Source organism: Arachis ipaensis, chromosome B9 (genome assembly GCF_059453495.1).
Source record: "Arachis ipaensis isolate K30076 ecotype BB chromosome B9, ASM5945349v1, whole genome shotgun sequence".
Taxonomy (NCBI): domain Eukaryota; kingdom Viridiplantae; phylum Streptophyta; class Magnoliopsida; order Fabales; family Fabaceae; genus Arachis; species Arachis ipaensis.
The window spans coordinates 42,777,238-42,793,895 of record NC_142444.1 but is presented as its reverse complement, the minus strand read 5'-3'; the positions used below and the strand labels follow the sequence as shown (position 1 = coordinate 42,793,895).

The 16,658-nt window shown below is 30.1% G+C and overlaps 1 protein-coding gene and 1 long non-coding RNA gene across 3 annotated transcripts; both read right to left on the bottom strand.

The window, feature by feature from the left end:
- On the bottom strand, window positions 1-3,783 carry LOC107619386 (uncharacterized). Of its 2 annotated transcripts, none has more exons than XR_015899005.1 (3): window positions 2,228-3,783; window positions 546-1,748; window positions 1-235 (listed from the first exon to the last, which is right to left on the bottom strand). It is a non-coding gene; the product is annotated as an uncharacterized LOC107619386 (long non-coding RNA). The 2 variants fall into 2 exon arrangements; XR_002354360.2 differs by having other exon boundaries at window positions 3,337-3,783.
- A 9,435-nt stretch (window positions 3,784-13,218) lies between these two features.
- Window positions 13,219-14,554, bottom strand: LOC107617076 (uncharacterized). Its single transcript, XM_016318895.3, has 3 exons — window positions 14,289-14,554; window positions 14,108-14,186; window positions 13,219-13,994 (listed from the first exon to the last, which is right to left on the bottom strand). Exons 1-3 carry the CDS (start codon window positions 14,310-14,312, stop codon window positions 13,351-13,353), a joined length of 747 nt encoding a protein of 248 aa, XP_016174381.1. The 5' UTR covers window positions 14,313-14,554; the 3' UTR covers window positions 13,219-13,350.
- Window positions 14,555-16,658: the final 2,104 nt, after the last annotated feature.

The following is a 16,658-nucleotide window of genomic DNA, read 5'->3' as shown; positions in this document are numbered from 1 at the left end:
TAGTTCAAATATCTTTCATTAACTAATATTGTTTTATAAATCTTTAACATATAAATTTTAAAGTACAAACTAACAAGATACATTGAAGAACCCTAATGAACTAGATAGATACACAGGACAAGAAAAATAAAGAATTATAAATCTCCAAAATATAAACTACAAATTAGAAACCCTATCATGTTCATACAGCTCCTTTCTCATTTCTCATGGAGAAGTTCTAATAAGTGTCACACACCTGAAAAAACCACCAAACCAAAAACACTAGCTTAAGAAACAAGATTTGTTTTTCCTTTAAAAATGCACAGGAAAAAACAAAAAACTATACTCGTATTATTCAACAATGAACACAAACTCTAAAATTCTTACCATGAATAATCTTTGGAGAGAAGTACAATAAAATAGGACATGTTGATACAATAATCGTGACTCAGATCTAAACATGCATTTTAGTTTAAGAAATTTATTAAATATCATAAAAGTATAAAACAATGGAACAATAATCAAAACGTTTAGGAACATCTTTGCTTTTTGCCTTTATTTATTACCTTATAGAAGTTAGTGAAGCCAGGACTACCAGTAAAGCAATACATAGGAGTAGTATTCTAGCAGACAATCAAGTAGTTCAAGGAATAGCTGCAGGAGGAAAAAAAGAGGGTAACAGTGAAATACCTTCTATTATAAGATAATTGAATGTGATAATAAAAAATAGTTAGTATAAAATTGTTGTTAATCTGATATTTACACAACACTTAATGATGTTTAAATGAGTGATGATCATGTAACATTTTCTTTTGCCTCGGAAAGCTAAGAAGCCATTGCCACAAGTGATATTCAAAAACAAAACATATAAATTTTATTCATAATGATATCAAAATCTAATACTTAAATACTCAAACCAGGAAACTAATTATTGAATAATTAATAGATCCTATGTCATAGATAATTAGAGAATTAAATAAAAGCTCATGAATAAGAACCATCTAATAAAAGTGTACATCAATTGAAAAATAGCTCTTAACAATATGATAACTTTTCCTTTGTGATAAAATCTCATGAATAAAAGCTCACCTTCCAAACCCATGCTTGACAATGTTCTGAAATGATAGCAAGTTAATCTCTTAGCAGTAAATTCAAGAGAAGGAAGCAACTAAGTGTGAAATCTCATATTCCTAGGGAGGTTTACGCTAAAGATCCAAAATCTATGTTGAAAGCTTGGTTTAGTGGAAGGCCGTGTGAAATAAAAATTGAAGCTGTAGAGCAACCATATCCAGAAATTCAAATGAAAATGCAACAACAAAGCCAAAGTCCAGGTTCAAAATCAGCAATAATATCAATCCAGCCAAAGCATTCCAAATTTTAAATAATCACAAACAAACCAACAAAACATGAAAACAAAAACTATAGATATTCAATTGGAGCACCCAAATCTGGAGGCAAGAATCCTCAACAATTTGATCAAGACAGTCACAATCTAATCACAATTAAGCCACAAAAGCACAAAGAATAACAAGACAGCAGCACATTTACCATGAATAATCACAAACAGCAGTAAGAGCTAATCAACAATCAATGAATGAAAAAATGAAAACACAAATCATTCAAGAATAATTCAAAGATCAATAACCCTTATGAATAGAGCAAAAAAATGAATAACAATGTTACACTATTACAATGAGCCACGAACAGAGCATTGACCTTTGAAGATGGTAAGCTGGCAGCAAACACAGCGACAGACGATGGCCAAAGAGCTGTGAAATAGGAGAAGAATACTAATCTAAGTATTATCCATCATGTGATTATTATCAAGCAATTTCATGTAGCTCCACCTCTTGAGCACAAAAAAGGATAACTTTCATCACTATTCTTAATTTCTTATATTCAAATAGTTTCCATATAGAGTTGTGTTAATCTCATACAATGGCTCTACAGGATAAATATGAGTACATAAAATATTTTTTTTATGCTAAAATCAAATTTGATCAGTAGCCATTGAGAGCATAATTGGGACAAGTAAAAAATAAATCATCCTTGCATCATGGCAATTACAGAATGATATTTTCACATTCTAAATCAATGCTTTTGCAGTTTCAAAATCATACAATTCAGCAAAAACAACTCAATGACCAAGATAACTATATCACCAATCATTAGATTACTGTTTCTTCCACTCATGAAATTGCAAACTTAATCAAACAGTTATCCTATTATTAATTATATTCAAATTCACCTTTCTTCAGGGTATATCTTTTGAGTTTTGAATCCTTTTCTACATATTCTGCACCAAATCTTGAAAATTTGTCAATCCCAAAATTTAAGATAGATTAGGTGCTCACGTTTTATGTGTAGGTGAGCTACTAATCCTTGATGAGCTTATGATATTCTGGGTATTAACACTAGCAATCTCACATATGTAACACTGAAGATTGAATGAATTATTGTCTACTGCATTACTGAAAAGATTTTTGTCAATCCAATGACTCAGATTATGAATTGATCCTCCATTACTAATAAGTACTAAGTCTCTGATGAATTAGTGATGCCCATTTACTTTATAATAAGAGAAACTATCTTGAAGTCTCTTAGATATAAAAGCCACAAATGTAGAAAAAATATAAATAACTAAAATACATAGTAACTAGCCACCACATGTGAAGTATGTTAGTAGAAGTTAGAATTCTAGGAGTAGCTATAGCTAACCAGCTTTCATATTTGTTACATCTCTCACAACTGTAACCAAACTTCACAAATTACTGAATGATCATAGTGTTGCAATTCATTTTGTTTAAAGAAGTAGAGTCTAACTGATTTTCACTAATTCGCTAAACTATATCTAAATCTGATTTTAGAAGTTACGGAAGAAGACCACTAAATCCTTTTTTTTCTCTTTTGTTTTAAAGTATAAAGAAAAAAAATACTGATAATTTTATTATAACCTTGTAACCTTGCCAATCATTTCTGCTATAATATTATAACTGCCCAACTTAGTCACAAACACAAAAGGCCTAACACAGACTTCACCTATATATCATGCTCCCTAGTAACCGGTAGGATTCTGGTTGAAGATTTTTAAAGTTCTAAAATATCATGCCAATTATTCATAACAACTAAAGAAATGAGAACAAAATTTCTTTTACCTGACTCCGATTATCACTACAAGTTACGGTTGTGCACATAATTATAAGATGTCAATTAAGTGATCAATTATGAAGCATAATGATTTTATTTTCAAAACAAAACTAAGATTTTCAAGCAACTGACCACACACATGCACACACTAATTAAAACAGAAACTCGTGAAAGAACTAAAATTGAAAGACCTTGCACAGTTGCACATACCAGAGTAAGTAAAACGCAAGCTGAAGCAGTGGCAACTCCTCCCTCACCCCTCCATCGCGTCTTTCACTCTCTCTGCTTCGTGCGATAGCGGCAGCTTCGGGCTCGACGGCGGCGTGCGATGACAGCGATGCAACAGCCGCGGCGAGCTGGACGCGAACGGCCTCCCTCCAGCGGCGGCGACAGGACGCGGGCGGCCTCCCTCTTCTCGCGGACTCTCTCTTCGCGTCTTGAAAGCCCTTTCTCCACGGTTCCGTTTCTGATGGCGATTCAGCAGCAGTGACCGACGGTAAAGCGCGACGATCGTCATTGGCGGCGCGGTCTCCCCCCTTTCCTTCCCTTCTTCTTCCCCGCGACTCCCTCACTTCCTCGGGTCTCTCTCTCTATGCCTGTGTCTGTGTAATCTGAGTATACGCTAGTATTGGTTGTGTGTGGTCTGTGGTGTGCTGTGACCTGTGAGTGTTAGAAAAAGATAGGGTTAGGGATTGAGTAACTTAAATATTTTTAATAAAAATAAGAATAATATAATAACTGAAAATTAATTTAATTGAAGAATAATTATATAAAAATATTATTTAATTATAAATTTTTAAATTATTTTTAAATAAATATTTTAATTTTAAGAATTAGAATAATTAAATTAATTATTTTTAAAATATTATTTTATTATTATTTTATAATTATTTTTAAATAAATATTAATTAAGATAAAATTAAAGATATTTAAATTAATTTTTTTATTCATAAAATTTAAAATATTAAATTTAAAAATCTTAAATAGTTAAATTAAATGATATAAAATTTTTATATTTTTTTAATTACTAAAACTTATAAATTATAAATAAGAAAATACTTTGTTTAATATATAAATCTCTAAAAATTTATTTTGAATAAATATAATAAATTATAAATAATTTATTATTTAATTTTTAAAATAATTTTAAACTCAAATTATCATTAATTTGATTTAAATATTTTTAGTAAAATAAATTTTTGAATATAAAATTTTAAATAAATATAATAAATCATAAATAACTTATTATGTTAATTTTTAAAAATTCAAAGTCTTATATTTAGTATGTTGAAACAAAATTTTTTATTAGTTACAAAAAATTTTTGAATTTTGTGACAAATAAATAACTTGTTATAAAAATATTGTATTTTGTGACAAATTAATTTTTTGTTACAAAATATTTAGAGCTTTTGAAATAAATAGATATTTTGTTACAAAATATTTTGAATTTTTGCAACAATATAATCTTTTGTTACAAAACATTATAACATTTTGTAACAAAACAACAATTCGATACGAAAGTCAACATAATTTGTAATAAAAGAAATCAAGTTGTTACAAAATATTGAAATATTTTGTAACAAATTTTCTTATTGTTACAAATTATTCTTATTTTGTAACAATAACTAATTATTGTTACAAAAAAAACTATAATTTGTAACAATTTTAAATTTGATACAAATTTTTTGTTACAAATGTTCAATTTTCTTGTAGTGAATCTTTGCGTTTATACCGAATTTCGGCTAGGTAAACTCTTGTTCTTTCTCCTTTTCTTTTTCTTTTAAAAATATAGTAGCCCTGATAAATCTTTACTCTCCTCCATGTATAGAGAACTCCTCTTAAAGCACCCATGGAGCATGCCTAAGGAGTTAAGGAGTTTTGAGCTCACAGTGGTTGAATTTCGACGTTTTGCAACACTTTAGGCCCAAAAACGAAACTCACCACCACCAGCTGTGTTTCTGTCCTTGTATGCATGTTTTCTAATGTGAGAAAGGTTTACTAACAGAATTACATAAGAGGTAAGGGTTAGTATTAGTTAGAGTATAGTTGTGCTTGTTTTCGATGCTTATATAAGCCACTTTGTGGTGAATTTGTGCTTGTTTTGAATTTTTAGAAATTTTGTGAGTTACCACTATTTTGGATTGCTAAATATGTGTAAAATATTGTTATATTGCCTCTGAATTTTGTGTGAAAACAGCCGAAAACATGGAAGCGCTTGGGGTTTAAGTTCCAAGCTTTAAACATCGCAAAAAGCAAAGAAAAACATAAGAACTGCACCTCTGAAATTTCCAGTCACTAAAAGCATGAAAATCATGGTAGAAAAGAGTTAAAGAATAGTTTCAAAAGTAGTTTTAATCTTATGGAACGAAGATGGAAAGGTAAAAAAGGTGTTATGGTCATTTTTGGATAAAAAGAGAGTTAAAAATGTAATTTAAATGAAAAATAAGTAAAATTCTGAATTTAGTATCATTAGGAATAAAATAGTAATTATATAAATTATTTGAGTCAAGATTATAACTAGAAAAAAATTTCGGGTCTAAATAAAAGTTTTCGTAAAAGTTAGAAGTAAAACGGTAAAAAGTAGTAACTAAAATAAGTAAATAAATTAATAAAGGGTAAATTTGGTTTTAGGTCCCTTAGGGTGAAAATTGGCATTTAATAAAATTATTAGGAATAATTTTAATCATAGGCAACTATTAGGATTAATCCGGTAAAATTTTGATGCTAAATAAGGTTAAACAGTAAAAACTAGAGTACTTAAGGGCATATTAGTTATTTCAGGCATAAAGTCATATTAAACATGAATAATTAACTTAATCAAAGAGAAAATGTATATTAGAAAAAATATGAAGATACAATGGTAAAATAATAACATTAAGGTTGAAAGCGTCATTAAAAACCTAATGAAAACGGTGAAGAGAAAAGTTAAATAAAAAGGACAAAATGGTAAAATGTGACAAGGTTGAGACATTTTAAGAAAAAGCCGGGCACAAGTTTCTATAAAAGATGGGAGGAGAAGTCCCTTAGAAATAAATTTTGTTGAGATGTGTCGCGGAAGAAGAAACTATAAACCCCCAAGGTGCTAAGAAGTACCTGGCAGAGCGGACTTCCATCCCGCCTGGCCAGAGACTATATGAACGTGGGGACACCCGCCATATGGACTGCTATTCACTGGGAGCACCTTGTATTTTTTGGGCCATTCTTTATTAGTGCCGCGATTGTATTTCGGGCACCGATGCACGACCGACCCAGTGGAGTAGCCATATCCGGACTTGGGTTGGGTAACGTCAGGCTGCGGGTAGCCAATCGACGCATGAGCTCATGACCTGCGTAGGACCAGACATGCATCATATCTGCGTATGTGACTGTTATACTGTTATATACTTGTGATTGTATCTGTATGATTGATTATTGTTTTGGCCTTGTAAACGATTAGACTTAGGTTGCGGACCCCCTTAGGTTTTTCGTATAGTACCCTACTGGGAACCATAGGTTCTCACCCCCTTTTTTCCATGTCCATAAATGGGGACCGGCGTGATCTTCTTTGAGTACCCAGCGTACAACAGATACGTGGACCCCGCGATGGGGAGCGCGGTGGGGTAGTTCACGTACACGCACCTACTATCTTCCCAACTGTCCTTTCTCTCACCAAAACCTAAGGTTTCTGTTCCGTCAGGAGTTTGACTCCAACATGCCTTATGATACACTACTATCTGAGCTTCACTCTGGCAGAGGCTAGTATCCTTTTCTGCCTTACCCTCTGAATATGGCAGAGCCAATACCGGAGTCTCCGATCATTGGCATATCCGAGTATCCACCATGGTTTAACCCCGAAGAGGATCAATTAGTTCCTGACATACCTATGCTTGACGCTCCACCACCATCACCTATAGCCGAGCCAGGATTCGACGGGTCAGGGGTTTCTGAAAGCTCTGGTTCTGCACTTTCAATCGAGTTTAGCTCAAAGGCGTGGATTGATTAGATGATGGCAGATCTATACTCTAACTCTTTTGAGACTGGAGAAGAGGACTCTACAGAGGATGCGAGCAGCAGCAACATCACCAGCGCGTCAGAATGATTCCCTCGCTTCAGTATATTGTGACAGCAATTTCTGGAAATCCAATATCAGCAGCAGCAGTAGTAGTAGTAGTAATGGTAGTAGTCTTAATAATAGTGGTCCTCGCCCTCGCTCTTGAATAGTCTTTTAGAAGGCTAGCTCTTTCCATTTATTTAATAATGTAGATCGAGTCCCAGTCTAAGGTGGCTTTTGTGAGCCGGGGTCTGTAAGCATTAAAGATGGAGTATGTACATATTATAGTAAGTAATTAAGTATGAACTTGGGTTTTGTGATAAATTAAGCTTCCGGGCGTTTCATGTGTGATATGAGTATGCTATGATATGCTTTTTTTTCTGTTTCCTGTATTAACTGCTTAATTTATACTTATTCCAATATGTGCGACTAGATACACGATTCTCGACTAGCGCTACAAGCTCATATGTATACACTTAATATACGGTCTAAAGTATCTACAATAAGCTAAATCGTAGCGCCTGGCTGCTAGCCTTGGTCATGACGGGCTAGAAGTTAGGTCGTTACATTCAACATATCTGAATATTTATTATAGAATATTACGTTTTTATTATTTCAATTCTCTTATCACTTATAAATACCCTTCTATATTGTATCATTCTACACAACTTGAATACTCATAAACTTTTTTCCTATTGCTCCCTCTCCCCCCTTCTAACACGGTATCAGAACCAAAGTATCCTCCTTGAAGAAGATAAGTTGATTTTCTTCTAGTGAAATTACCATACTTTTCGTATTTTTCTTCCATGCCATTTTTTTCTTCTCTTTTGTCAATGCTTTGATGCTTTTCTTCCGTCTGCGCTTCCTTCCGACAGTTCCGTCTATACTTCCTTCCGACAGTTCCGTCTGCACTTTCTTCAGGCAGTTCCATCTGCACCGGTTCTATCAGTTTATGCTTTTTTTTATTTAGTTGTTTCAAATAAGTTTCAAACTCAAGTTGTTACTTGAGTTTGAGAGGGGAGATGTTAGATTATAATTAGGATCAATTAGAATTATTTAGCATATCTGAATATTTATTATAAGATATTACATCTTTATTATTTCGATTCTACTAGCACCTATAAATACCCTTCTATATTGTATCATTCTACACAACTTGAATACACAAAACCTTTTCTCCATTGCTCTCTCTTACCTTTTCTAATAATAATAAATACAATTTAATTTAATTAGAAGTTCATTATTTTATAGTCTTCTATATATATAAATATGACAAAATAAAATTGTAAAAATAATCTTTTTATCACTTTGGATATTTTAGCTCTTTGTTTTCTCTTTACGTGTAATTTTGTTGTGCGTTAACTTTGTTTATTTAATGATGAAATATACTCATGCTAATTCTATCATATAATAGTTTATTTTTCTCCTATGTATTTTGATTTGTATAGTTACTATTGATGTTGCTGTTTTCGTTTTCTTGAATTGTTCTTTATTTTTTTTATGACTTGATAATTTAAATAAAAAAAAAGCAAAAAAGAAAAAAAAAACGATGGCCAAAGGCAGAGATTAAAAACCTAAAGCAGCAACATCATTCCTCAACATTATTATTAATAATATGATCTTTATTATTTCTTTCTAACATTCTTTAATATGAACTTCATTTCTTTTTCTTTATTATTATTAATGCTTTTATTATTTTTTCTCTAATTATAAATCTCCTTATAATAATTCTTTGATAGAATATTTTTTTGATCTAATAGAATTTTTTTCTATCTTTTGTCAAAAATAATTTATATTACGAAAAAAAAGAAGATACAAATTAAATTTTAAAATCCAAATTTAAATAAGATGTGCAAAAGATAACTATTGAATTCATTTGATCAGATTTAAACTCTTTGTATTATTGTCATTAAAAAATTCAAATACTATTATAAAATTTTAGATTTTTTTATCATATTGTTCTTAAGTTATACATTATACCGTGTATTTGAAGAGTTTTATCTCTTTTGAAATAATTGTGATATTATATACTTTTTTTAATACAAAGGAATAATGAAGTTGAAGTGAGTAACAAAATTAATTATATAATAAGATACAAATTTTTAGAATTTCTAACACAATTGATAAATTTTTAGTTTTAAAATAAATTTTTACTTTATTTTTTTATCTTTTATTTGATTTTTTTATAATTTTTTCCTGATTTTCTTAATTAATTATGATTGTAATAATTCATCACAAATTTATATTTTATAGAGAAAATTTATCAATCATAAAATACAGAAGAAGACTTAACCAAAAAATTTAAAAATATTGATTAATCACAAAATAAAAAATTATGAATTGTGCTTTAATTATGTTGTAAAATATAAATTGGGGCTATTTAAAATTAGTTTTTTACCGTTAATGTTAACTTAAATTATAATAAGGTACAAAATAAAAATTGTATATAATAATTTAATTTAATTATTTATGCTACTAAAATTATTCTTTATTATATGCCATTTATTTTTATTTATTAGTGATCTTTAATTGTCTATTTTAAATAAAAATTTAAATTGATTAAATTATTTTTTTCAATTAGTAATAATTATTGTGACATTTTTTTTGCTAAGTAATATTTTTTAATTTATTTAATTTGATTAATCAATTCTTTCTTATTTTATGCTAATTTAACTAATTAAAGTTAATAAATTTAAATTATTTTAATTCTAGTAACTTTTTATTCTAATAATATATTTCAATTAATACATTAATACAATTTTAATATTTATATATGATTAATAATAATAATAATCTCATTTTAAAGTGACATTTCATTCCATGTATATATATATAATATGTCTAATTGTAGAAAATTTATTATTTTTTTATACGATTATATTAGACATATTTATATCCAATTTATTTGATTATTTAATTAGAATTAATTATATTAAAAAATTAGATTAAAATTATATGTAGACTAATTATATTGTTATTAATTAATTATATTAAAAGATTAAAATTATGATGGATTATTATTATTTTTTATTTTTTATTTTAATTTAAATATTTAGTTTTTTATTATTATTTTTTATTCTTTTATTCTATATGTTAATTTGCATAAATCTTGCTAAATTGAATAAGGTACTGTATATCTTCTTTTTATTCTTCTTTTATATACACATAAAAAATTTATTAAATTATTTCTCTTCCATCTAATAATTTTGTTTCTCTTCTATTTATATTTTGTTCCTTCAATATTTTATTGGTTCTTATTTTTTAAAATTTTACTTTAATTTATGTATTTATTTTTATTACACCTAACATTTTTTATTTATGTGTAATATACATTCTTATACATGTTATAGAAATATGATTTGATTCCATTAACTTACCAATTTTTTTTGAAAAATCTAAAACTAAAGCACAAAAATATATTTATAGATGTTTTACTTTTTAACTAAAACATATAATATTTTTTGTCATATTTGTTGAAATCCTAAGTTAAATATGAATATTGATTTTTGAAATAGAATAAATATATTTTAAATTTTTTGCATCTAAAAATAATATTCTATCAATGTTAGAATTATTTAGATGGATAAGTAATAGTGAATATAGAATTATTTAGGATGGATAGAACTACATACATCTTTTTATTGAAAATATGAATTTAAAAATATTATATTCAATTCTTAATAGTCAACCTCTCATTGAACAATTGTATGTTCAAAAGATTTTTGAAGAAATAAAATAATTTTAGGTATATAATTTTTTGTAAAAATTTAATTAATTCAAGATATTTATTGTCATTGATTAAAAAAATAAATTGAAATCAAATAGCTTGGCTCTTGTGGTTCTTTGATCTTCATCAACCAAAACCTTCTGTATCCCTGGTAGGGCTGAATCACAACTCCACTGTAGAAAAAGAGTTACGGAGGCGAGTTTGATATGTTGGAGACCAAAATTCTGAAGTTATTATTTATATTTGAGGGTGACATTCATTAAATCCTAAAATTCAAATAAAATAGTATCTATGGTTTTAATCTCATTTATCCAAATAAAAAATAATAATGACTTATTTAATTCAACACTTACGACAATAAATGAGATCACCGTTATGTAAATCATTTAATATAAAATTACTTAATTTACAATTATAATTAATATGTGTATTGTCCATAAATATATTAACAAATAATAATTTCCTAACAATCTTCCATCCACTTGCGCTATATATACATATATGTTTTTATGAGATAATCAAATCTTATAAATTTTATGCGCACATCTGAATGTTATTTTCCTGATTACTTTAATAATCTGGTATGTCTCATTTATTAGTTATGAAATTACCGCAGCTTTTATCACATTAATATCGCAACGAAACCACAATGATCACTATACTAAAATACTCAACCATATAGATCAATTTTGAATGAGAAAATTCAGAAATTACATGATCTCATGCATGCCTATTTTTAACTGGTCCAACTTGAATAAAAATTTTATTTTATTCGGTGACAGACTCAGATGAAACTGCAACGGCAATTCCCGAGCTCATAGTGACGACAACCAAGTGATGAGTCTGTAGAAGAAGAAGAGAAAAACTTAACAGACTCACACACACACACACAGAGAGAGAGAGAGAGAGAGAACTCGGCAGGAGAAAGGTGGCGATGAACTCAACAGCGACGGTAATGGGATAAGCAGCGATGGCGACATGAGTTGTGAAGGAAGATGGGAGCTGTGAAGGGGTAGGCGGCGATGGGCTCAGTAACGACGATGATGGGAGCTATGAAGTTTTTTGTGAAGAAACCGAGAAGAAGAAGATTCTGGGTGAGAATGACTGGGTTTCTCTTGCATGGCTATAGAGTATGGACCGAAATTGGGAATCACTGAATCTGTGATGTGAAGTAAATCCTAATTCCTAAAAAGTGTTTATATGTATATATCCGGGGCGGGTACACCCTAAACCCGACCATGACTTATCCTGAGCAAAATATGTCCTGACTCGGGTCAAGTTATTACCCTCTCCAATCGGGTATGGACGGGTCGAGTACCCGCATATTTGGGTACTCCTGCCAAATCTAACCACGAATTGATGCTCCATTTATTAAGGGTTTACCGCTAGCCAATGGATTGCTACACACAAAGTGTTTATATGTATATATCCGGGGCGGGTACACCCTAAATCCGACCATGACTTATCCAGAGCAAAATATGTCCTGACTCGGGTCAAGTTATTACCCTCTCCAATCGGGTATGGACGGGTCGAGTACCCGCATATTTGGCTACTCCTACCAAATCTAACCACGAATTGATGCTCCATTTATTAAGAGTTTACCGCTAGCCAATGGATTGCTACACACAAGACGAGATTCTAATTCCTAATAATTGTTTAAGTAGACGAGTGAGATGATCACTCAACAAACTCAAATTGATTAAAACAAATACTAATTATTTTTAATATTTTAATATTAAAAATTCTAAAAATTTGATTTTAATTATAATTTTATAAAATATTTATAATAATAATTATATATATTTTATTTATTTATTTAATTATTTAATAAAATTTTTTATATAATTTTATGTATTATCCTCCATGACACGGAAACATACATTAATTTAATATAAAAATCATATTATTGGCCTAGTGTTGGTCAAAATTAATAATTTTGTTTATCATGGAACATTGCTCAACAAATAAAGCTAATGATAATCATCACCATCATGAATTTATCAACAACTATCATCACAAAAGAAAAGTTTTTTGAACATCGAATTCAGCATACTCCATTTCAAAACCTACTCTGATTCTATTGGATTTTGGTGTGGCCACCAACTCTAACTTAAACTTTTTTATTCGCCATTGGAGCATTTTTGTGTTGAGTGGTGACCTACATTATGATGTTCAAATGACACGACTCACCAGCAAATACTTGCCCTTCTAATAAGGGTATGTTTGATTAATTAGGAGGTTAAATAAAATGTGCTTGTATACACAAAAGAAAAAAAAAATAATAAAGATGTGTTTAAAATCTACTCCATCAGTGAGAACTGAGAAGCAACAGCACATAAAACTTGTTCTATCAAACCAAGATTACATCAAAGTATAAAACAAGGAATGAAAAGTGAAATGGCAGTGTCTAAATAATTTCCTGGACTTGACCATACATATAGCATATATGAGTATTTGACTATTGCATCTACACAGGATAGTGGTAGTTGTCTGCATAACTGGTACAGTGGAACATGGGATTCTGTTTAGCCAAAAACCTCGAGCCATATCGTGGATGCCAATAACTGGATGGGACAGGATGAACCTGCCTATAGTAACCATGGCTAGGGACTGGTCTTGTATATGCCACAGATTGGAACTGCAATGGTAATTGGTATCCCATGTATGGTTGGTACCCTAGCATCGGTTGTTGATATCCGGCGTATGGTTGGTACCCTTGCATCAGTTGTGGTTGGTACCCTGTAAATGATGGTGGTGCTGCATATTCATCAGCAAAACGTAGGTTATGTTTACAGCTACACCTTTTCTTGCTCTTTTTATCATGCCGCCGAGCCCTGTGATCTTTGTGTTTACAAGATATGTGGCCATTGTAAATATCAGTATCGGAATCTTCCCCGGAGTCACTACTCTCACAACAACAATGAGAATTTTGTGATTTCTGTCTTTGCTTAGGAGAAAAGCCACCGGTGTTGTGCATTGTTGGTTTGTCAAAGGACCAAAGTTGTGCCTTTCTTCCCATCTTCTGAAGAAGCTTGATTAGCATCACGGGACTTACATGGCCTACAACTATTACCTTCCCTTGGTTTGAATCAATGGAAATAGATTTCACTCCTAGTTATATTATTCCATTTTGAATAAATAGAGAAATATTAGGAAATCACATTGCCATAAAACCATTGCATGAAAATATGAAAGGACTGAAAAATATTGAACATCATGCTTACCCTTAAGTTGTTGCAACATGTTCTTCACATCCCTTGGGCATTCCATTGAGCATCCAAAATCAACTTTTAAGGTAAAAACCTGATGGTATAAAAACAAAGAAAGTAATAGAAGTAAAGAATAAATGATGGGGTCATGAAAAAAAAAAAAGATGGAGATTTAGATCGGTGATTAATCACTCACCGGAGTGTCATTGGAGGACTCCATTCTTGTGGAGAATTGAGATAGTACTCGTTTTTAGTAATACAAATCAAAAGAAATAGTGAGATAGCCTGTTAAAAAAGATGTAAGAAAAGATACTTCAAAGGATCCAATATATACACAAAATCTGCTTGGATCAAATTTGAAATATGTAAACTGGTCTAGTGCATATTTGACTTGGCATAATCCTGAGATTTCTCAAAAATCTTTCCCTTTCGGTGGGCAATAGACATTAAATGTTATACTGTGTGTGAATTATGTAAATCATAAGTTGTTAAAGTCACACACAAGAATATTTGTTTTCCTTATTTATTTAAAACTACCCTTATTTGTTTTCATGATTGGGAAATTTCTTAAGTAGAAAATTAAATTACAAAAAATGATATAAAAGTATGGGTAAAGTAATAAATTGGTCATCTAAGTTTGGAGTAATTTTGTTTTATTACTTAAGATTTAAAGTATCCTATTTGAATACAAAAAAAATTCATTTAGTTTCAATGTAGTACCATCGTTAAGTCAAAGTTAAATAATTAACGAAATGTCCAGAGGCACAAGTAAGAACAAGATCGATAACATGGAGAACAAGTACAAGTTCCAGAGGCATACTGTGGATGCATCAATGCATTTATTTAACATTTTTCTTAAATTTAAATGAAATATTTTTTATAGAACTAAAGAGAATGATAAATAAATGTATTGATGAATCCACGGTTGATTTTGTGCCTCTAGAGTTTGTATTTGTTCTCCTGCGTTTGTTTACAGATACAGGACACTGAGACAGGGACACTGAGACACAAAATCGTATTTGACAGAGAAGACATGAACAGAGATAATGTGTCCAGAGATACTGAATTAGTATATTTTGTGTCCATCCTGACAGGAAGGACATGGAGACACTAATAAGGGACACAACTTATTTTTCATTTTTTCTTTCATTATTCTTGTTAATTTTTCATAATTATATTTTTTATTATTATATTTTTCATCTCAAATTTTTTTAATGAAAAAAATAAAAAATTAGATTTTTATAATTTGTTCTAATTTATCACCAAACAGAATACAAGAACACAAAATTTTGTGTCTTTGTCCATCAGTGTCTTGTCCTGTCCTGTTACAGTGTCTTGTTCTGTCCTGTTCTCAGAAACAAACGTAGCCTAATCCAAATTATCGATCTTGTTCTTGTACTGTTGTTATGTAAGACATTCCGTTAATTATTTTACTTTGACCTCATGGTGGGACTACATTGAAGCCAAATGAAATTTTTTTAGATTCAAATAAAACACTTTAAATCTTAAGTACCAAAACAGAATTACGCCCAAATGTAAGGAACCAATTCAATACTTTAACCTAAAAGTATTTATTTTTTGTCAAATTAAAATTTTCATCTTTTAGATTTCTTTTTATATTTAACAAAAGAATAATTAAAACCTTTTTAATATAAATCAATTTTCATTCAAACGTAACATAACCCTTTTTCTTTAGAAGATCTTCTGAAAATTTTTTTAATCATATTTCTAGAAAATATAATAAAAGATCAATCTAGTTAAAGAAGTTTCAACAGTGGCCGAAAATGACCGTAGTGGAGAAGGCGGCTTCGAACGGTTGCAACAGCAGCAACTGTGACACGACGATGGTTGGACGGAAAAAGTGAGAGAGTGAGGGAGTACCTCGAATAAAGGAGATTGAGATTCTACTGCGTGGTAGTGCTCAAGGGGATTAGGGTTTTGAAGTAGTGAACTGAGTTAGAGATAACGGGTACCATTTTCTTTTTTTTTTTAATTAATGAATGAAACGACATCGTTTTCATCCAAAATTTGAAAATCAATCGAGTTTCAGTTCGGTTTAATCGAGCGATTTCCAATCGATTCAACGGTCCAATAACAAATTTTAAAATTGGCAATTATTCTTTTTATCCGAATCGCTTTCCTTATCTGTTTACAATTCGACTCATTCAAACCGATTTCTAGAACTTTGATAGAAACTGCAAAGCAACTTATGCTTAAAAAAGGCCTCTTTATAAGTTCCCAAATTTGTAGAAACTAAGGAGATAAAGATCAAGCTTTAAAATGTTTCTTGTACTAGAATGAGTGTAAGGATGTTTAAAAATTTCATAGAATTCCATTCTCGTGAAATTGAATTCAATTTTAGTGTTTGAAATAAAAATAATTAAATTAATTTAGATGGAATTAAATTTAATTCCATTGTTTTTTTTTAAATCAATTCCAATTTGAATAGGTTTGATTTGGAATTTCATTCCATTAGAATTTTACTTAAATTTTCAAATATTTAAAATATCCTTATAATCTAATTATTTTTTAACTTTTCTCCCCCTTTCTCAATGCCTCCCACTTT

Coding starts and splice junctions, on each gene's coding strand:
- LOC107617076 (XM_016318895.3), bottom strand. CDS start 14,312: ATGGAGTCCTCCAATGACACTCCG. Junction 14,187..14,288: donor AGTCCTCCAATGACACTCCG/GTGAGTGATTAA, acceptor TTATACCATCAG/GTTTTTACCTTAAAAGTTGA. Junction 13,995..14,107: donor CATGTTGCAACAACTTAAGG/GTAAGCATGATG, acceptor TAATATAACTAG/GAGTGAAATCTATTTCCATT.